Raw genomic sequence first — 23253 nt, forward strand, 5'->3', positions numbered from 1 at the left:
CTGGAAGGGAGACATGCAGCGTACATAAAGCCCTCTTTATCCCTGCAGCACCAGGGAGAGAGAGCGCAAACCGCACAGGCGAGGGCTAACATCTGGAATCGTTACATGGGAGCCAAGCACCACAGAAAGCAACAGCATTCCTCAAGTTTCCATGCGGGGTAGGGAACCTTCCTTTCCCCCGCGCAACCCCATCCGTCAGCCGGCTCACTTCCTGCCAACCTCTGGCCTTCCCAGCAGCCAGCAAGCTCCTCCCTCGAGTCTAGTTAGCTTTCCACTGCCACGTCAATTGAGGCAGAAGGACAGAAGGGAAGCAAGAAGGGAGGGAGCAAAAACCAGAAGAGGGAGGGAGGGAAGCTCAGCAATGCCAGACATAGTGGGGGGAGAAAAAGAGGGTATGCGGATTGCTCCTGCAGTAGCTGGAGGTGAGCTGCAAAGGCAACTGGCCAAGGCAGGTCAAAGGACCCTTTTGAGGACTTGGAAGCAAAGGCTGGTCCTGTTTGAGCTTTGCTCCGGACCCCAGGCAAAGGGCTGATCTATGGGACAGAACTAGGCAGAAGGAGATGAGGGTGCATGGGGGCCTGGGAATCCTCCCACACAGCTCCACGAGGAAGAAAAGGAGTTGAATGAAGCAACAAGTTCTGCACACCTGGGTGACAGCCAAAACTTCACAGCATTTCCTCCTCAGACAGCAGTAATTGACTATTTTTTTTTTCCTCTTTCTAAAAAGGTGCAGCATACCCCAGGTGGAAACCAGGTACCAGCCTGACACCAGCACTGGAAGAGGAAGGAGATGAGAAGCTTGCTCCAAATTGGAAACAGGCAGAGAGCAACATTTCTTCTTCCCAGCTGCCAGAGGAAGATGTTTCTTCAATCAGGACTTGGACTTTCACCCCATCTCTGCTCCCAAAACCCCATCCCAAAAGCAGGGAGGGGAAAGGACTAATGAGCTGCTGATAGCCGGAGAGCAGATTGCAGAGGCTCCACTCCGTCTGCCCAGTGTTCAGACTACCTGTTCAGGACTACGAGATTGTACAGTAGTCTGCACATTGGTTAGGCTGTGCTGGGATACACCACACTGCCAGTGCTGCATGGGGACGGCAACACCTGCACGGCAGAGGGACATGCTTGGAGAGGGTGGGCTGTGGGGATAGCTGCATGCAAAGTTCACTCATCCCTCAGCCTGGGAGGATATAACCCTTTGGAGCCATGCTTGATGATGACTTTTACCTGCCTGTTCACCAGCCTACTCACAACCCTCTTATTCCTCCTCCATCTCTCTCATCCCCTTCTTAGCCGTTATTTCTTTCAGCTTCATGCACTTGTCCCAGGGGTAGCTGTGTTCAGGATGGCTTGTGTTTCATATGCTAAACTTTGCCATAAAATGCAGAGGTAGACACATGGGCCTGGCAGAGTTACAACTGCACTGTGCTTTGCTACCTGAGAAGGCAGGATCAAGCAGAGAAAGGTGACTGGAGAAAGGGGATTTCACATCATAAAGAATGCTGATCATTAATAAAGAAAAACAGAGAATTGAAAGTTAGAGGTTTGGGTACTCTGGAAGTTGTGTTTGCTTTGATGTTTGTCTGGAAAAGAAAGAAAGCATAAATGAGGACTGATTAAGACTGAGTAAGATATTACCCATGAGAAAACATATACATGTGAAAAAAGATGGGTGAATGAATGAAAGAGCTCCACAGAGGGTGTAAAGAGAAGGAACATGTTCCAGAGAGCACCTGAGAGCAGTGTGAAAGCAGGAGAGGAAGAACCTCAGAGCAGCCTTGCTCCTATGGTCTTTCAACAAGCTGGGTACAAAAACCTGGCTGCAGCCGGACCTGTCACAGCAAGTTTCTGACAACTCGTGGGCATCAGAGCCAAGACAAAAGGATTTCTACCAGCTAAGCTGTGCCTCACCTCAAGGACATAGACTGCTGCGGGGAGTGGGAGGGAGAAGAGGGGGGAGTGCATGTGTGTAGTGAGGGAACAGTCTCAGTATTGATCAATGTATTTATTTTTAAACTAGAATTGGGTACAAGACATTGATAGGTACAGAATAAGCAGCTATCTAATGACTGTCAATAAGGTCAAATCTTCCCCAGGACAGGAGAGAGTACCTTTGTACTTTGAGCAAAAGAGAAGGCATGAAGACAGAGAAAGACCTCCAGCACAACTGATGCAGCAGGAAGTCAACCTGATGCATAAAGAATATGAAGCACTCCCTGACGCACCTGAAAGTACCTAAAACTGTGCCCACCCCTCCTGTACACACACAGGACTCAAATGCACTAGCATTGCATGCAACCCAAATACTTTCACACAAGCAAATAAGGACATATTCTTCTCATGTAGTCACCTGTTCTTACAAGCCCAAAATTTCTAGTACATCATTTACCTGAGTAAGGACAGAAGGTCCCATCTGTATTGTACATTCACACAAATTCCCAAAGGGAACAGTAGATATATCCATCCACCCAGCTGTGCAAACACTCCGGCATACAGTGGCACATGGTCACAGGCACTCCAGCAGAAACAGTCACCCTTGCAGAGCACAGAGCACAGGGATCCCCTCCAGCAGGCAGTAAGCTTTACTACTAGCAACGACTGAGCACAGTGCTCATTGCATCTTATCTACAACGTCCCCATCACCAGCAGCTTTAGCCCAGCTCACAGACCCTCTTTTCCAGGAGGGGAAGCCCTGCAGAGAAACGGGCGCTGCATTTCATAAGGAATTCAGGCAGAAGGACTATTCAAATCAAGTTCTTGTATCGTGTCCACTATGGTGCTCACTGAGCAGTTAAGACAGTGTGCTGTGCTGCTGCTCCAGCCCTGGGGACACTGGCCTCCCTGAGCAAGGAAATCTCACTCTATATTGCCAGCAGCCAGAGCAGGCTCCTCCCCACCTATCCCTCCCACTGCTGGCCTGCAGCATAATCCCACAGGGTTCAGGAGGTGCAGGTACCTCAGCAGGGTCTCCAAGGTCTTGGGAGGCCAGCTTTCTGTGGGGCTGCTCTCCATGGGGCCAGTGTTTAACTCATTGAAAGGAGACAGGAAGAAAAACAGAGAGCCCAGGAGCACACACACATGCTCTTGGCAGCAAGGCAGAGTGGGGAGCCAACTTTCCACCCCCGCCTGGCCTGCTCTTTCCTTCCCCTCCCGTTCTCCAGCACACTCCTTCAGGCCCCTCCAGAGCATCAATGGCCATATATCCCTGCTAACATGTAATGCTGGGCTCTTTAAGACACTTTAAGTTTCAGTTCCTTTCTTCAGAGGCAGAGGAAAAACAAGCCAGCATTGCGGAAAGACTGGTATTTCACTAATGGGGTCCAGATGTCTTCATTCTGCAGACTCTGGGTCCTGGCTTGCAAGACAGGGCAGGGAGAAGCTGTGCCCCCACTACCCCCAGCTCCAGAGGTGCTAGCCTAGTCTTCACCCTGACCCCACTGCACACCTTCTCACCCTGCTCCTTCCCCCATCATCACCCACAGCTCTGCCACCAGTATTTCCATCTGCACAACACAGATTCAGCTCCGTCCTCGTTCCCTCTGGACAGCTGCCAGAGCACAGGGGAACTGGGACAAGAGAGCCCACAGAAGTGCAGGGTGGGGCAGACAAAGCCTCCCCCCCTTCCTCTCAGAGCTTAAGTGAAGAAACATCATTGTGCACAGCCTTTAAAAACACATGAGAACATTTCAGGAGCTGTAGAGGACACGAGTCCTCCTGAATTGGTGGAGAAGGAGAGCTCTGGGACAGACATGGAAAGATAATGGTCTGACAGAGGACCATGCACTGCAGACAGCTCTTTGGGATGGAGCCAGCTCCATGCAGGACTGAGGTTTGGGATGGGAATCCCTATGCTCAAAGCTCTCCAAGCTGCCCCTCAAATGCACCAACTTGTAGCCTGACTCAACTATGGAGTCCAGGTGGACATTGCTGCCTTTCTCCCCCACAATAGCCAGTGATCAAGGAGTTTAACTTGGGGAGGAAGCAAATAAAAATATGCTTCCCTTTCCCCCCGCTCCCACTCAGTTGAAGACAAAGGCTCCTTTCTCAGAGGCTGCTCAGACCTCATCAGCACTGGATCTCCTGTGTTTAAGGGACCAAGGCAGGCGGGGAACTGCTTTCATTAGGCAGCTCTACCTCTTGCTATGCAGAAGGCAAACGGTGCAGACCTCCAGTTGCTATTGTCCCCCAAAAGCTGCCCTCCCTCAGGAGAGAAGGGAGGTCCAATCCCCATCCCATGCAACTGGAATCTATCAACAGTTTACACATCCCCACTGCAGCCCTCCCTCCCACTCCTGAGGGAAGAACAGGGAGTTCTGATCATCTCTAATACAGATGTAGCAGCTGGCTTTGATTAAACTACTTGATGTTTATAACCACTCGACCTGCATATGCAACCTAGAGGAAAACAAAGCCTCCCCAAGAAACTCTGAATACAAAGGTCAGGGGTCTTACAGCAGAGATACATTGATTTAGCAAAAGACATTTCAATGCCTGGTTCTTTAATTAGGAAATTGCTGCCTGCTCATCTATAGCAGCACTGCAGCAGTCTCCATGCAGAAAGTGATATTTAGAGGCTGATTCATCACCGTATTTGTCATCATTTCCACCTGCTGAGAATGAAACAGGCCCACTGATACGAACCAGACAAGAAGCCAGGCCGAGGTGTAGCTCCCAGGCACACTACAATGTGCCTCAGAACACCTGAGGGCATGAGCCACAGCAAGGGGCAGAGCAGTTTATTTGCAATCAGAAACCCCGATCAACTCAGAATACATGACTACATCATACCAGGCATTTTTCATTCCCCAGCACATTGAGTGGGGCTAACCCTCTTGATCATGTACCTTACCAAAACCATCCAGCTATTCTTTCTCTCTTCAAAGTAATCAGAAAAGACAATTATTTACCTTTGTCTTGCACAGGAAGCCACACACTGTCGACAATGATAATTTCAGCTGGGACAATTCTGCTTATATCATTTCCCACTGAAGCAGAAAGACACCACAGCACAATGCTAGAGTTCCTAATATTCAAGATTTTCAAGCAACTCAACAGAGTAGGTCCATGTTCCTGTCAGTGATATTCCACACATCACTGTACTTTTGATCAGCAGTACTCTAACCATTCACAATTCAAACAATTTTACAAATAATATGTTAACCGGCATGTTCAATATAGAAACATTAAAAAAAGACATTCCTGCTTTGCAGATTTAACACCTGAATCCTGGAGAGGTTAAGTAATTTATCCAAAGTCAGAAGGAGCCAGCATCTGAGCTGTAACTTCAGCTCCACAGCTCCTGTTGCTATGCTCAGAAAGGAGATAACTTTTTTTCTTGTGACCAGGAGAGATGCGTGAAAACCTCTGCCATACTCCTTCAGAAACTCATCATGGCTGCCCCACAAATACCCAAAAAGTCCAAGTCTTGGAACTAACCCATCACACCCTTGATCACAGCTGCCACAGCAGAACAAAGGTCAAATTCATTCTAAGTGTCTGTCAACTTTCTGCTGAGCCAAGGCTTCAAGCACTGATGCACAATACTCCTTGTGCATCAAAAAAGCCACATCCACATTCACATCAATTCAGAAATGCTCAGTAGTGCTGAGACCACAGGGAACCTGGCCCAAGGATGGTTTCAGCTTGTGTCACAAGCTGCAGACAGTACTCAGAAGATACATCTGTAACACCCAGTGAACTAAAGGGCTTATCCTCATCTGATGCCCGAGACTCAAGTCACAGAGTCGAGCTGCTCACCTCATCATCCTTGTACCAGGAGAGGTTCTCTGCTGTCAGGACAAACCAATACTCCTTGGAGCCACCCTTCATGATCCCAATGTTGTTGATGGTGAGCCAGCCTTTTCGGATGACCTAAGGGGGTAGAAGCAGTGAGCATTAACAAGGGCCCTAAAAGCCTGACCTTAGGCAACAGAGGAAAGATCAGAGGGTATCCCTAGACACAGAGTAGTATGGAAAGACAAGGAACACCGTGCTCTCTGCTGCTGCCAGAAGAGCCCCCCACTCAACTGGCCTGTGAAGGTCTTTGCCTCGAAAGGGCCAGGAATAGTATGAAAAGGACGCAGGAAGGAACCTAGCAGTGCTGTGCATTATACCCTCTGCCAAGAGGAAAGAGATACAGGAAGAACTGCATCAAGAGTGCTTCGGACACTGGCACAAACTGCAAGCACCACATAGCAACACGCCCAGAAAAGGCCATGCCTAGAGAAAACCAGGACACCAGCACACCTTTCAGCACACTGCACGTGTGGAGTGCTTCACCTAGCTCAGGGGTGGGGGGGAACCAGTTCAAGAAGAAGAGACGGTCAAGCAACCCAGAAAGAATTGAGTTTAGTAAAAAGGAGACACTAAGTATAACAGAACAAAATGGTGCATCTGGAATTAGTACCCTGGAGTTCAGCATACCCAGGTATTTGAGTAGTCACATTAATTTAGGGCAAAACAAGTTCCTTTAAGTTTAGTCTGTAAAGAAGCCAGGCTATTACTCTCTAGGGAATTCCAATTCAACAAGTGCTGGTTTAGAGCCTCACACATGCAGTAATCAAATGCAAGTATGCATCAGCTTAAATGCATTAGCTTTTATACATATTACTGCACTGTTAACACCCAAAAACATCTGCATGCATTACGTGTGTGTACCTTGTTGTATGGATGTGCTTGCTGAAAACGACCTGGCATTGAAAAAACATGCAACTGCACTGCACGTTAGCAAGTTGCACTGTGTGAGCCTACCAGAGGTACACAATCCTTTTAATTGTCAAGTTACCCTATAAAGGTAAACGTAGGAGCATTGGATCTGCATCTCATCCCTACTGTTAAGCTCGAGATAGTCCTATTCTCTCTGTGGACAGGAGGGGGCAGTGAAACAGAACCACACGTCCTTAGATTACTGCTTTTTATCTCCACCCACTCACAAGATGTACCAGCAGTTCTGAGTTTTTCCTCAACATACTACCTTTTCACCTCATTTCTGCTTCACCTGTGTCTAGTGCCAGCTGCCCTCCTCTCCCCATTCAGCAGCAGAGGGAATAATTTGTCTATGCACTGTTCTTGCCTTCCCAGATGCAACATTAATGTTCATTAGCACACCCTGCTGAGTGGCCTTCTACTCACCAGGATCTCATCCTGCAAAGGGGAACCATAGCAACAGCAGCAGAGCAGAGAGCAGGAGAGGAGCAGAGAGAGGAGAGATTGTTACTAGGAAAGCTGGAGCAGGAGAAGAGAGGCTCAAAAATAAAATAAAATAAATTGGAAGCTGGTACCAAATCATTTACCCCAGGTGTTAACAAAAGCAACCCCCATCCCAAAATAAAGTCTGCTGACAGGAAAGCCAAAGCGCTTTACAGGTAGATCCAGAGTTTTCCCTTTGCACTCTTTTACACTCAGCTCTTCTGTAAAGTATACTGCAGAGGATGGGGTTCCCTACAGATGCTCTGAGATCCCATGAAATGGATGGTTGGCCAGCCCAACCTGCTGACCTACCTGCCTGCCAACAGTACTGAAACAGTCTGCATGTTTATGTGCAGGGAAAGGTGGTCAAACATGTTATAAAGAGGATGGGTGTCAGGAGTGAATGTCTTTAAAAAGACTAAGCAAAAGCATTTGCTTCCATTCTCTATGAAGCTGCTTGTAAGGCTTTGTTTCTATAAGATCTTCTAGCCTAGACAGCCTTTCCATGTTCCCAGCAAATTTGGGAGAAGCCCCTTTTAATTGTATGTACACTCCTTACAGCTCCTGAAGGAATAAGGAAACTCCTCCCCTCCACTGCTGTCTTCTCCCATGGGTGCATTCTCATACGTACCCAGTGCAACCATGGCTATAATCACCCTTTGTCTCCTTGTACAGGGGTTTAAGTATTTCCAGTGAAGTTTTCCAGAAGAGAGTCCATGAACTCTCTTGAAATCCCTTTCCAGAAAGTAGATAGCACTGATGGGAAAGACAACTAGAAAAGACAATTCTGTACTCTAACAGTTCAGATCTAGTGTTCTGTATGCCTCACCTCAGCAGAAGAGTTAGCACAGCTAGTGAAGGGGCTGAACAAACAGGGATTTACACAACATTAATAGGGATTTCTACCAGAAAAGCAAAACCAGATCTTGATTATCAAGCATCCGTTTCCCTCTACAACACTTTCCCTCCATTGCTCCTACATAGTCAGTTCTTCCTGACTGCAGTGAGCCTAAAACACTATTCTCTGGGTATGAACAGTTTGATGAGTTAAAGAAAACCAACCAAAACACAAAACTTAGAGCACTGCTGCATCCAGCCCAGCACTTGTCCACCTGGTAGCTTCCAGGTAGCAAACATGTCCTTCTTGCAGCAGTGAAGGAGATGGAACTTGGCCTACCTGGTTGCCAGCTGCTTTCTTCTTGCTCATCTGGCTGCTCCTCTGCTGAGCACTGCAAACAACAGCAGAGACATTCAAAACCCCTCAGGGTCTTCATCACCTGAATCCTGCTCCCATCAGATAGCTGCTACAGTGCGTTCATGCCCCTCACCACTGGCTTACAAGCCTTGATAACCCAATCTATTTCCATCTCCTCTCTCAGCCTGGTCTACTCATCTTCTCACTCCCACCTGAACCGCACTTAGGTCACTAACCCTCCACTGCTTCTGCTTTTTCCCCCTGACACAACCCTAATTACTCTAACTCCCCCTTCTATGCATCCCTATTCTCCTCCCCAGCCTTGCAATACAGAGCCACTGAAAAAGAAGCAATACTGAGAGCTGAACCATACTTTGGGACCACAGCATCTGCACCAGGGCCTTTGCAACCCATTTACTGGAGCAGCTATAGGACAGAGCCACAGGAAACACGTGCAGAGAAGGCAATAGGATGTGGGTGCTTACTTGGCAAAGCCAATGAAATCCTCATGGTTTGTGTTCATGTAAGCCAGCTCGATGTCTATTAGAAGCATGACCTGCCAAACAGAGGCACAGAGGAAGACAGACGTTAGTGATTGACACTGCTAATAGTCAGGAGCAGACAGAGCCCTGTACATTGTTCATCCGATCAGCCCTCTGCAGCCAGACGCCCCTTGGCTCAGGCCACGATAGCCTAGACTGTCCCTTCAAAGGTGTCCCCCACCCCACCCAGTCTCCCCTCTTACACACACTCCCGATGCCCTACCTGATCTTTGGTCCTGCCTTCTCTCTCACGGATGTGAGTAGTAACAATCCTCTCCATCTCCTCACGCAGATGAGGGTACTGGCTGAGCTGCAAGAGAGAAAACACGTGCACATGGGAAAGGGAGGTATAAAGGGGGAAGCAACCCCCCACATGTACACATGCACCCTGCAGTCAGATATTTTTAAGGGAAGTTTAGAAAGCTGGACTTGCAGACAGATTTTTTCCAAGTTCCTGGAGGTCTGCTGGGGGCAAAGTTCATTCCCTCCTGCTTTGGGCTTCAGATAAAAGCCCTTTTCACTCTTGCAGCAACCTTTCTGCCTCACCGGAGACCTGCTCCAAACCCACCACATTCTTCCTGGCATGAGACTCTTGACAAACTCCAGATGTAAACATGCTACTTATTGCTTATTGGGTTTTTCCCATTGAAGTGAACAATTTCTCTAGATGTTCAGCATATCATTGTAGCAGGCTAAGTAGGGGAATGGCCTGTTGCTACAACCTGCTAAATCCTATGGGAAATTTCCTCAGGAAGTGAAGTGGATTTCAATCCCCATTTGCTGAGGCACTAAGTGAAAGCATCTGGCCCTCTCCATCAACATCACAAGCAGAGGCAGAGGATCTGACCAACTCTACATGTCTTCAAGAAACACTGTGCTCTGGGCACCCAGCTGCTTCTACCTGCTCTCCACCTGTGTTGAGGCAGGATTACATAGTTGAGGTCTATTATTCACATCACACCTACGCCACACTTTTTGCCACATTACTGAGGGAATCCTTTCCTGTCCAGACAGAGAAGTAGGACTTTACTAGCTGTGGTTCAAAAGAATAATATCCACAAAGATCATGCATGACAAACCCTCCCAAAATGAGCACCCTTAAAGCCCCCTGGGTTTCACACAGCACCTACCTACTTGCCTAGATTCATAAGCCTCTAGTGATTTCAATAGCAGTAACTGTATGTTTTTCAGGTCAGGCCCAGCACAGTCAAATGAAATTAATCCTCCAGACCCAGGATCTAGCCCTTTCTTCCCCACTTTGCCTATCCCCTGTGAAATAATTCCCCCCCCCTTTTTTTAATATTACCTCCAATTTGACTATAATGTCAACAAACAGCGTTTCCTAATATCAGTCTTTTATATCCCCTCAAGGGAGTGTATTAAAAAGAAATCTCATTTGCCTATGATCTGTACTGCATTTGTTTTGTTCCTCCAACTTTCATGAGAGCTTCTTCTTAAACTGGTTTGGCCTTTCGTTCTGTATACATAAGCAATTATAACATGCTAGAAGGAACTGGCTCAAAGTGTGCAGCATCACTACTGGAAGCCAGGTCCTATTCTAACCAGCAACAATATTCCTAACATCTGACTACAAATAGTCTCAAAGCCTTTCAGCACCCTTGCAGTCAAGCGAGTTGCAATAGCCTGGAACTGAAATTGAGGACTAGCTTTGACACTGCCTATTTTCAAATGTGTTGTTTTGAATGCCAATGACCCTACAAAGGCAGGAAAAAAAACAAGTGGAATTAGTGTTCCCCACCACCACCTTGTCTTGAAAGCACAAACTGGGTGTTCTCCATGATCTTTATGGTTCAGGCAGCTGGTTGCTTCAGAGACACACAGGCAAAGCTTCCTGTTTCCTTTGGGGGGTTGGCAAAGGATAGATGGGCAAGTTATGTCAAACAGAAAAACAGGAAGTTGGAAAACCTCTAAGCAAGTCTCAGCTTCTTTGCTTCAAATTAAAAAAAAAAAAACCAACCACAAAACAGTCAAACAAAAAAACACATCAAACCTCCCTCCGCCCCCACCCCCAACCAGTCCAAAGGCACACAAAGTGCAAAACAAGTTGTGGTTTATTCAGAACCCAGGTCATCCAGCAACATTCATGTGCAAAAATAAATTGACAGCATCAATCCCCATGCATGAGTTTCCAAGCATGCACAGGAGAAGCAAGGGTGGGCAAGGAAAGAGGACACAGACAAGCCACAGGATGTCACACCACCAGGGAACATGCAGTAGGGCATAGAGGGGCAAGGAGTTATCACCAGCAGTACAAACAGCACCCAGAAATGCCATGACTCTGAAAGACAGGAGAGCAGGTGACCCTCCAAGGGGTTAACTCTGTCAGCCTGTGATCATGTCCCAGCTCAAGTGGGTTTTCAATCATGTTTTAGCTGCATTTGCCTGTTCAATCAAAATACAAGCTTACAGCCCTCTTTGAAAACCAATTTGTCCCAATGTTCCTTAGTTTCCCTCTTTGCAGATTCCAGGAGTCCTTGCCAGCACACCAAAGATCAACTTTTTGCTGAAGGGTTGCTGACTTGCAAGACCTTCCTGCGCTTGTGAGATGCTGCAGTGCAGTCTGGCACAGAAGGTTCCTGCTTTTGGAAAAGACACTAGCTAGAACACTATCCTCCTAAGTGTAAGGGCTTGCACGCTTACACCAGCTTTCTGTTGATTTTGGAGCTACTCTCCATTTAACCAACTGGAAGAAGCTCAGAATCAGGCCAGTCAGAACTGCTCTTAACAGCTACCTTCTCTTCAGCCCTCAACTTCGTCTAATAGTCAACAGATAGTCAACTGCAAATCTCTTTTCATACAGGAAAGCTGTACTTCTGTAGCATGCAACACAGATGGGTTTTCCCCCTTCTGTGTTCTTTATTAATAGTCTCGTATTATTCCATCTATGCAGCTTTATCAACTGCACATACAAAGATTTCTTCACCATCTGGGGTAAAATGAAATAATTGTGACACACAAACAATAACACACAATAGTTCAGGACAGCAACAAACCAAGGCTACAGGACTGTTAAGCTAATTCAAGAGGTGTTAGCCCAAGCAGTCTTCCTTTCAAGACGACTTGCAGGACTTTTAGTGAGTTTAAAGGTTTGTTTTTGTCATCTGAAAGGCAGCATCAGTCCACAACACAGCAGGCTGGGTATTACCTTACAATTAGCATCAGTCCTAAAGTAGCCTTTTCCAGATGCCTCCCCTAATAGCACATGCTCTTGTCCACATCAAGCAGTTAGGGCTATAACATGCAAGATAAATATTGCAAATCAACTAACGCCCCTGTGCAGTTACTACCCTTTGCCTTATGCCATCAGAACCCATCTCAGGCTGGCTGCTATGCTAAAGTGGTCTATGGCAGTTACCTTCTACTCTTTCAGAGGGAGATACAGGCAAGATTAAGCTTCTTACTACATGTAGGCATTTGACTTTAAGCATTACTAAAACCTTCTTTTTATTTTCCAGTACTATTGCTACATATCTTCATTCAGGCAGTTATTTCTCATCTCTAACATCTGCCTCCCTGGCCTTTCCAGCTCTTATTACAGCCATTAGTCTCCTACAATGTCACTGCTACTATTACCTTCCTTACAGAATGTATCTTGGTTGCATCACCTTGAAACATCCTCATGGGGTCTTCCACCATGTCATGGATTAAAATCCATAGAGCAAGTAAGTGTCCAGCCACTCTAATGACATGGTCCAATAGAGAAACTGGAATTCAACACCCTTGGAGTTTTCATGATCCTCCTCCCTCCCCACCCAGAGCAGACATCTCCAGCCAGATACAGAAAACAGTGTGAGCAATCAAACCCAGCAAAATAAAAAAAAACCACAAGAGAAACGGGCTGGAAAGGAGTTACTCTGCCTTGCCACAGCATCTGGCAACAGCAGGACTCTGCAAGAAATAGATTGGGCAGAGCTCAGAGGATGTAAAAGATGTCTCCTTAACAGAGGAATAGAGCTCACCTCCGCCTAAGTACAACTAAGCCTCATTAGCTCAGTTCTCACCTTCACTCTGAATTCATATAAATTCTTATCTTCCCTTCCTTCCCAATTTAGGGGTATACACTGGTGAGTCAGGCTGTAACCCTGGAAGAAGGGAATGGTAATTTTCAAGTTCTAGAATAACTCATGAAACAGCCCTTTCCAACTCGGTTTCCAAAATATACTTCTGTTGTGCCACAGACTACTGGCCCCTCACTAGTAAGTTTAACACTAATTGCCACATCTACCTTTTTTTTTTTTTAAGGAAGCATGTGGTGCCCCCTCCTGGAAGAAGCCAGCCTGGGAAACAAACCCACTCCTGCCCCAGCCTTTAAGCAGTGTTTGACACCCTCCATGTCACTCAGGGCAGTTTCCCTCTCCACCTGCTACTGCCTTCTGCTAGCCTAAGGCTTCACCTCCTGTGGTTCACAGCATACAGGGAAAAGTATCCACACTACTTCCCACTGAGCATAGTCCATGGAGCGAGAGATCAGCAGGAGAATGATGCAGAGGGTGTAATGCCTGGAAAAGCTTTTCCCCAAGCCCTTTGGGACAGTAATCTTCTGTTGTCTCTGAATATCTTGCACCTCAAACTTTTAATCAACTGTTGTTTTGTATATGCTACTGCTCAACATAGCTCTGCAGACAAGATGAAACCTGCAAACCACTCATGCTGTGGGGATGCAAGGTCTTTTTATCTTTTTCTAGAGTATCTGGATTTTTTAAGGGGGTCCCAGCAAAAACAATTAAGAAGTTCCAAATGCGTAGGCAGTGGCACAGCAAATGGGGCTTGCAAAGGGTTTGATCCACACTGAGGTGAATGCCACTAAGCCAGACAGAGGAAAAGGGTATGCTAGAGTAATCCACTGGATCCCAGCTCATTTCTCAACTAAAGAGCACATCAGCTTATGCCCACTTCTCTTGTCCTGCTTTTAAACTGCTCTTATACCTGCAGGTTGCTGCTCTCCTTTAGATGCATCTCAATATCCATTTTCTCTCACTAGGTTTACTGCAGTTCCTGGGGTGCACGTGGAGAAACAGCATGGAAGTGTGTGGGAAGGGGGTGGGCATTGACCTTTCTTTGCATTTTTTGTTTCTTTACCTTTTCACTACACTTTCTGATGGTGGATGTGAGCTCACTCACTACCATATCCACACACTTCAGACTCGGCTCCTTCAACTTCTGCACCTGCTTTTTCACTATGGCTTCAAAAGCGAGGTCAGGCGTGAAGAGACCCGTTCTGCATGGCAGGGGCAGGGTGGGAAGAAGCAACGAGGAAGAAGAAAGCGAAGCAGAGAAAGAGCAGGAAGGGGGAGGAAAGAGAAGGAAGGAAGGAAAGGGGGAAAAGAGAGAAAACACAAGGCAAAATGAGAAGTGAGATTTTGGTTCATTCCATTAGTTTACTGAACCAGGTGAGCATTGCTATGGGGCCTGTGCACTGCCAAGTATCAGGAGAGTCTACAGGCAAATGGAAGTGGCAAAAGGGAATGAGGTAGGAGCAGCTGGGCCAGTGAAATGGTGAGCTGTCAAGAGCAAGATGAACGGATGGAACCCCCCAGGGATCAAGTCATCTCTTCCTGAAGGAAAGCTTCTTTGGATTTTGAGACAAAGCTGCTTGCCACAGTGAGCCACTGCCTCTCTACCTAGAGGCTCACCATGTCTCACTTCCCTTTGTCTCAGGCATTTCCCTTTCCTTCCCCCCACGGTTATCTCCCCTTCATGTTTTCCTTATTCCAGCTGCAGGAAGCCTGAACAGGAGCCAAGCTAAGACTTGCAAAGGTCTGTCACTTGCATCTTGTTTTGGCAGAACTGAACTGAATTGATGCGTCTCAGTTTCAGGGATTCAGACAAACTGCTCCACCAATGGAGCATATTTCATCTCACTCACCTTCCCTGCAACATTAACTTCCTCAATAAGAACAGATGTACCCAGTATTTAGGAAAATGCAAACATGCTACAGGGCATCCATAGCTATACAAAGCATCCATTCTGTCCCAGCTAACCTGTAGCATCAGACCCAACAGGCCTGTTGAGGTTTATAAGGAAGTATTAGTTTCCACTGATACTATCTCAGTGGCCTGTATTCTCAGTGGCTCCACTATGAAAGGGCAGAAAGTCTACAGAAACTGAAGTTACTAAAATGTGACCAAGATTAATCCAATTCAAGACTACTGCACCCAAAGAAGTTTTTCAGCACATCTTTAGCACTTCAGAGCTTCTACCAGGATGCTCTTTGTTACACGATCTGAGTTACTTGTTTTAGCATGGGGCATTACTGCTTTGCAAGCGCTTTCAAGGGGACAATGTCCCCTTGACATGGGAAGGGGATACTGCCTTTCTAAAAGGTACAGTTAATAGTCAAACCTGGGGTGCATACAGCTGACAACCAATCCAGGGCTAGCTAGTAAATAACCACCACTTCATTTAAATCAGGTATTTCCACCTTCACCTCATCTTTCACACGTGTGGATAACACCTGCAAGATCCCAAGCAATACCAGTATTAAAACACTCTTCAACACATATTATAGGACCTACAACTAGTTTGCCTTTTAAGCAGCAAAGAGTTGGAATATGTTACAGGATTCAGCTTCACCCAAGGGTCTCCCTCAAGGTGCCAACAAAGCCCCTTTTGAGCAAAGCAAGGGCATTTCCAGGGTTAAGTTCACATCTTCTGACTCAGAAGCAGTTTCCTACTAATCCAGTTGCCCTGCTAAGCTCAATATACACTGTTTCCCCCATCAGACTTGGGGGGCCCTGCACAAAAGAAATATTCAAAAAGCCAGTCCCTTCCAGTACCTGAGTATCACCTGAATGATAATATTTTGTTTCTTCAGATACAAAATTGTAACCATGACTACTAGAGCACACACAGAGCAACTAGCAGTGAAGTCAACCAGCAAATTCTTAGCAGTGGGATCTAAGCTAAAATGGAATGCTTTAATCCTGAATCTGTGCCATTTCCCCCCATCCCTGTGGTCTCTTCCTCTCCTTTATTTCCCACCCTGCTGTACCCACCACCTGATCACTCAAGGAACCTGCCACTGTCAGAACAGATCGTCTATTCTGAAATTGTCAGTAAGAGAGGAAACAAAAAGAAACAATGAAAAGAGGTGGGAAATGGAGGAAAGGATGCAAAGAGAGAGAATGAATAGGAGATTTTGAATAGCAACTGATGGATGGAGAACAAACCAAGAGAAGCTTCAGAGGGCATGAAAAAGGAGGGCCCTTCTGATCTAGGTAGCAGGCAACTCTGGATACTTGGCAGCCCGAGGGCCTGTGCTTACCTGTCACCAGGCTCTAATGGCAATTTTCTGGGTGCTCCCCACAGTCACACACCCCAAGAGAGGACAGCAGGACAGAAAAAGGAAGCTCCTCCAGCACTCTAGAAACCTGAGCAATCTCTCACTGCATCCACTTTGCTTTCCCAGTCTGTCCCTGGGGGGCAAAGCATGTGCCTGCATGCCTGAGCCCTTCTACAGAGGCTACTGGCCCTAAGGACTAGGCACTTCTGCAAGCGATGGCAAGTATCACCACTTGGGCACCTTTCCCCACCCTTGCAGAGACAGGGTGTGAGACTCTCCAGACACCTCCTGCAATGCCCGTTTACCTGCACCTGAATAGCCAGTGGCGATTCCAGTCTCCAGTGTCCATACCACCATCCTAACTGGGGTGCCTTTTCACCAGCACCTAGCCCTGCCTGAAGCAGCAAGCCATAGCTGAGAGGAATGGTATAAGTCTTCTTATCTTGCTGCCTTTCAACCCCAACCTCAGAAACAAAAGCTGCCATATCCAAAGGGCAGAATCAAGGCAGGTTCCCTCCCTCAGCCCCAACAAATACCAGTATGGATCCCAAAGGGCAAAACCTGAAGCCCCCTCTCAGAGAGCAGGAGGACCCCAGAGGTTGATGGACATTTCTAACTTGCTTCTTCTCAGCCATGTGCTGCTCTTCCAGAACAGGATATGGACCAAGCCAACCAGAAACCAAGCCAAACACCACAGGAACATTTCCCTGCAATACAGCCCACAGCTATAACTGCTGCAGCCTCTGAAGTTCAGCCCCATACACCCTGCCAGCAGTACCCAAAGGCTAGTTTAGGATTAACCCTCTCACTTCTACAAGAAGAGGGGACAAAATTTAAATCCCAGTTTCTGGCTTGGAAAATAAACCCAGATACCAAATTTGAAGTCAGATGTGGCTGTATAAGAAGAAATACCCTCGGTTTTGGAAGGAATCGGGAGTAATACTACAGCGGGGCAGCGGGGATGTCTCCAGCACCCCTCAGCTCTAAAACATTTAGGAAGCAGGGCCATGGGCCATGGCCCATGTCCCACAGCACTTCCCCTCCTGTTTGGCTTGTTGGTTGGATCGCCCCTGGCTGGTACCGCTCAGGTCTAGTCATGCTGAGGAGGTGGTTAGAAACACCAAGTGTGGCTGCAGGCAAGTCCCTGCCCAGGTCACAGTGCTGTGCCACAGCCAGTGAGCAGAGGAAAGTGCCAGCTCCATGCTGCCTCTGGTTACCTTCTTGGTGCACTGTCTAACGGTATTGATTAACTCCGAAATGACCATGTCCACGCATTTCAGGCAAGGTTCTTTAATCTTCTTCACCTGCTTTTTCACAATGGTCTCAAAGGCCATGTCGGGCGTGAAGAGACCGGTTCTAAACACCCAGGGTGGGGACAAGACAAGGCAGGAGGGGAAGAAGGGGCAAGGAGAATGTCACAGCATTACACACACATCTTGGAGCAGGCACCGCCATTACTGAAACCCGGCACGCGGGGCTGGGGAGTGTCATGTCCCCCATGTCCCCCAGACTAGCCCTGACTGGAGTCCATGGAAAATGGGGGATGCTTGGCACCTCCCAGGAAGGAGGTGCTGAGGGCAAAATGGATCCCAGCTGGACAGGCCACCATTTCACCTCAGCCACCAGGCCTAAGTGTGGCAGGGGCTGACCTCTCTGCAGCACATTTGACCTCAGAGTTGTGGGAAGCCTTTTCTGAAAGATTTTCTTAATGATTAGGACACCAACACGTTTGATACCCTTTATCAAGCTCAGCTAGTGACTGAGCAAAAGAAAGGAATGAAAATAAATCTAGGTCAGTATTTGTTCACATCCCAGAGTGCAGGAAGAGCTCTGACAAGCATCAGGCCCTGCTCACCTTCCCAGGAACAGCACAACTCAGGGTCTCAGGGCTGTGCTTTCTGACAGCTAACCTCCGCTGAGGGAAACACAAGCATGTTTGCTAACTACGTCCTGGGGCCATTGGGATCCTGGCGATGAGCACCCCAATGCTTCCTCAGATCTCTAGGGGAGGAGGTGCTCAGCACCAACAACTGTTCTGAACAACTAACTGTTGGTTCGTACAGAGGCAGAAAGTGAAAACCAATGTTTTAGTTTTAACTAAATGAAGGAGTAGCATGGGCTTGCATCCCTCTTTCTATCCTTTCCTATGTCAAGACACAAGGGGGGAGAAAAATGTCTAGTCACCGAGGCAGTTTTACCTTTTAGGCTTCTGCGACTCTCACATAGGAAGAGAAAGCAAACTGACTTGGATGATTGTCCCTACTCCCAGATTCAAGTCACTGGGGTGGTCCAAGGAGGTTATCCCTCCCCTTTGGCTGACCTACCGTACCTCTGAAGTCTTCAACTCCATTCGGAACGTCTAGAGGTATTTACAAGGCTATGCAGCCAATGGTCTGCCTAGCGCGTGATACGTGCCTGATACCATGGATGTTCTTGATGGCATAGCTAATCTCCCGTCGCAGCTCCTTCTCATCAAACTCCATCTGCATCAAGAGAGGGTTTTATCAGAAACTGACATTTATTTGCACAACCCCAGGATACACAACAGCATGCTTTACAGAGAAGAGGTCCCATGCCAGCACTATCATGTGACAGATGAGACATTAGCCCAAGTGTTGGATACAGAGTCCAGCCATAAAGCTTCTATTGCCAATGCAGACATCCTGGACAAATATGAATAGCTAAAGGCCTACATTTACAGATGCCAAGCCCCAGCAGCTCACAAGGAGCTTCTTAGAGATAGAGCAATAGGACTGAAGTGCTAGATTGCTTTCTAAAATGAACTGTTTTGTCTCCCAAGATTTAGCATGAGGTCTTGGCAGCTGTTTTTTCAGTGAACACCACAAATAGATTTACAATTCACATACAAAAATGTATTATCCAATACAAGGCAGGCTCTTGTATTTCACTAAAGAGGCCTCATCTTATTTAGATGCAAAAAAAAAAAAAAAAAAAAAAGAAGCAAAATGCAGAAAATCCAAGAGAGGAATAATTTGGCTCTCAAGTCTGTTCCAACTGATATTAAAAAAGGTTTTTCCATACCACTTCCAGTCAGGTTAATGTACTTTGCCATCCAAAAAAACTCATTCAATAAAAATCCTGTTCAACTATTACGATAGTAGAACAGTTTCTACACTGTTCCCACCTCTAGGCCATTGATAGGGGACAGACAGAAGTAATCCCAGGTATACCTACATCCTCTTTCCTGCTTCTTGCATATCCGTTAGGGAAACTCTAAGTCTAGTCTGGTGCTCAGGACCAAGGAAGTACAGTTTCAGCACCATTTGTACTATGTGAAATTCAGTCAAAGTAGCTTTAACACAACATATCTGCAAGGACATTGAGTCATTGATTTACTATTGTCTGTGTTAAAGGAAGTTACTTTGCACATTTAATTTAGCACATTTAATTTAATTCCTTAATTTAGGAATTAAGTCAAAGAAATATTGTCATTTAACTAAAAGAAAGTTAAGTTCTGTCAAAAGGACAGGGACTGAGGTAAAGATCAGTACTATGGGAATGCTCAAATAAAGGAGACAACAGGAAGTAAAAAAAGGTGATACAAGGAAAAACATGAAACAAAGTAGTCAAAGGGAAAGACAGATGATGAAAGATCCCAAGAGGAGTAAGGAGACAGGCAGAAGAGGTAACAGACAACAGGCAAGCAGACAAAGTGGATCTCAGCAGCACAGGGAAACTACCTTCACCAGTTCAAAGGGGAAACGCTCATGGAAGATGCGGTTAATCCTAGCTCCTCCTGACAGCTCATAGGTATCAATTTGGTCTCCAGAGCCTTCAATGCGTTTCTCAAAGTCCACAGCAAACTGCTGGACCATCCTGAAAGAAGACAAAAAGCATGAAGCAGAAGTCACGGCTGAGCAGTCATCTCCAGGGAGGGACATGCAGCTGAGGCCACTTACTGAAGCAGAGCTTTGGTCTTGCGAGCAGGGTCATCAGGGCGAAAGTTCTTGTACTCCTCCACCTCCTTCTCAATGGAAAGAAGCTGGCTTTGGAGTTTGTTCCGCAGCCCTGGCAGGGTGTCACGGATGTGGTTGGTCAATTGCTACACAAGAAGAAGGTTTAAGACAATAATAAACCTCTAAGTGGTTACTGGGAAGAGTTTGCTACCTCCGCACCACAAAATAAAGAGTAATGCTCCTCTCTTCTGTCTTCAATCCTTCTGAGAGGTCCTAATGAAAAGTCTATCCCAGGACAGATACCAGTTACGATCTGGGTGTATTCTGCTTACCCAACTCCTACCTATTTCACCCCTCTATTCTTGACCTTCATTTTACCTTCTAGTCTAGTACAAAACTCCCATTCATACAAGCCTGCTGTCTCCAACCCAAGAATAAGCTTCACATACAAGTATTAGCATTTGCTATTTATATGAGCAAATGTCTTTGGATTAGCACACCACTGACACCCAAGGTGGTGGTTAAGCCCTTTTTCAACAATAAGGGCGACAAGGCACGGTGGAAGGAGCCAAAACCACTGATGAGGCTCTAACAAGAGGGTTTCCACAGAGCACAGCTGTGGAAAAATCCTGTTTAAAGATGAATATTTAAATAAGGAGGAAAAAGGACAAAGTAGTTCTTCCCTTAAGGGAGTATTTCAAGGGAGCAGAGAGGGAAGCAACAATAAGTTGCTACTGTATAAGACAGGAGATAAGACAGCCTTAACAGATGGGAAAATGACTACCAGTATCACATTTAAACCAATCTTTGCTGCTTACTGTTAGGTACAGAGACCACTAGGAATTTAGAAGGTATCTTTTAGCTTGACCAGAAAGACCTTGCATTCTGATTGCATGCAATTGTATGAGGTTTAACAAGGCCAAGTGCCAGGTCCTGCACTTGGGCCACAACAACCCCATGCAATGCTACAGGCTTGGGGAAGAGTGGCTGGAAAGCTGCCCAGCAGAGAAGGACCTGGGGGTGTTGGTCGACAGACAGCTGAATATGAGCCAGCAGTGTGCCCAGGTGGCCAAGAAAGCCAATGGCATCCTGGCTTGTATCAGAAATAGTGTGGCCAGCAGGACTAGGGAAGTGATCGTGCCCCTGTACTCAGCACTGCTGAGGCCGCACCTCGAATGCTGTGTTCAGTTTTGGGCCCCTCACTACAAGAGGGACATTGAGGGGCTGGAGTGTGTCCAGAGAAGGGCAATGAAGCTGGTGAAGAGTCTGGAGCACAAGTCTGATGAGGAGCAGCTGAGCGAACTGGGGCTGTTTAGCCTGGAGAAAAGGAGGCTGAGGGGAGACCTTATTGCTCTCTACAACTGCCTGAAAGGAGGTTGTAGTGAGGTGGGCGTCAGTCTCCTCTCCCAAGTAACTAGTGATAGGACAAGAGGAAATGGCCTCAAGTTGCATCAGGAGGGGTTTAGATTGGATATTAGGAAAAATTTTTTACTGAAAGGGTGGTCAAGCATTGGAACAGGCTGCCCAGAGAGGTGGTGGAGTCACCGTCCCTGGAGGACTTCAAAAAACATGTAAACGTGGCACTTCGGGACATGGTTTAGTCAGCATGGAGGTGTTGGGTTGACAGTTGGACTAGATCTTAGATGTCTTTTCCAACCTTAATGATTCTATGATTTTGCACCAGTGTCACTGAGGGGATAAAGCAGTGCTGTGCCTTTGGTGTGTAAGCTCCATTATTGGCCTTAATGTATAATACTGATACAGTGAAACAAGTCAGGCACAATTCATAGGACCTGGCACCAAAATGCCTTTTATAATGCAGAGAAGGAAGCATTAACCAATCTTCACAAGTCTCCTGCAGCAAAATAAATCGTAAGTATTTATCAGGTTGTTGACCGAAGTTTTAGCTTTTCCTGTATTCTTCCATCTCGGAAGAGCCCTGATGGCCAGCCTACCCATTCTTGTGACATCGTGAGCAGCAGTTCTTAACTGTTGACAGTACCTGGTTCAACACTTTCTGCAGGTAGGGGGTTCCCATGCGATCAGCCATGTGTCTGTAGGCTGGGTGGGAGAGAAAAAATTTTCTCTCTGCAGCCAGAGCTGCCTGAATGTCCTTCTTGCCATCAATGTCCTTCTGACTTCTGTTGACTACACCAATGTAACCTGTAAGAGTGAGGTAGGAGATCAGGTGGTTGGCAAGGATGAGAATGTAAACAGGATTCAGACTGAGAAGGAAGTTACCCAGCTGGCAGCATTGCAAAAGGGGAATTCTAGTGGCAACACATTATTAGGAACCAATTGGAAGAGTTTAAAACTAGAATTTCCTCTGAATGGCTCAGGTTCTGATATTTTGGTATGCAGGACAAAAATGACTATGCAACTGAGAATTAGGTTATTTATTACTGTTCCCCCAATCACAAAGCGTACCCTAGTCTCATTCATTTGAGACTCTTCTGTTAAAGTCCTTAGGACAGGTACTTTTCTATAGCTATACACAGCATGTATCACAGTCCAAAATTATTTCATGGGATATACTATGGCAATATCATCTAGATAAGAGACAAGGGGAGTCTTTTAGACAGAAGTTCCATTTTTGCAGCTTGCCTTATTAAAAGAAGTAAGGAATGAGAAAGTAAGATAAGAGCATAAGGCTATGCTTCTGCTAGAACTACATACCAAGATACAAATATCTAAAAAGTTCTTATTAACAACGTGACTGATCCCTGTTCCCCAACTTTTCTCTGTTCCAGCTTGGAACAGAGATGGCTTAACCACAAATTGTAACAGATGTTCCAGGAAGGGAATGCACTGGAGGAAGGGGATGAAGCCACGACACCTCACACAGGGGAAAACAGAGGAAGGAGACTGTGGACAAAGCATGAGGAAACACACCTCTACGAAGAGGAAGTAATTTATTTTCTAATACGTCTCGTGCATCAGTTCCTTCATCCATAAGATCCAGCTTAGTGATGACTCCAATAGTGCGTTGCCCTATGGAAAAAACACAAACATACTTAATCAAGCAAATAACTCATGTAATATTTTCCTCTGTTCACAGAGCTTACAGATTGCCCAGCTTGGCTACTCAAGGGCTCTTGAACTCAAAT

General features: G+C 46.5%; 1 protein-coding gene across 3 annotated transcripts in view; it reads right to left on the reverse strand.

Moving 5' to 3' along the window:
• The window catches only part of DNM1 (dynamin 1), a 72549-nt gene that overhangs the window by 19177 nt on the left and 30119 nt on the right, over window positions 1–23253 (reverse strand). For all 3 annotated transcript variants that reach the window (XM_075519733.1, XM_075519732.1, XM_075519730.1), the window contains exons 5-14: window positions 23039–23137; window positions 22149–22309; window positions 20150–20292; window positions 19931–20066; window positions 18645–18712; window positions 17447–17585; window positions 9149–9235; window positions 8869–8939; window positions 8366–8417; window positions 5758–5871 (exon numbers count right to left, since the gene is read on the reverse strand). In XM_075519733.1, coding sequence (XP_075375848.1) covers window positions 5758–5871; window positions 8366–8417; window positions 8869–8939; window positions 9149–9235; window positions 17447–17585; window positions 18645–18712; window positions 19931–20066; window positions 20150–20292; window positions 22149–22309; window positions 23039–23137 — 1070 coding nt within the window. The remainder of the gene's footprint in view (window positions 1–5757; window positions 5872–8365; window positions 8418–8868; window positions 8940–9148; window positions 9236–17446; window positions 17586–18644; window positions 18713–19930; window positions 20067–20149; window positions 20293–22148; window positions 22310–23038; window positions 23138–23253) is intronic.

This window comes from Mycteria americana, chromosome 17 (genome assembly GCF_035582795.1).
Source record: "Mycteria americana isolate JAX WOST 10 ecotype Jacksonville Zoo and Gardens chromosome 17, USCA_MyAme_1.0, whole genome shotgun sequence".
Lineage (NCBI taxonomy): Eukaryota > Metazoa > Chordata > Aves > Ciconiiformes > Ciconiidae > Mycteria > Mycteria americana.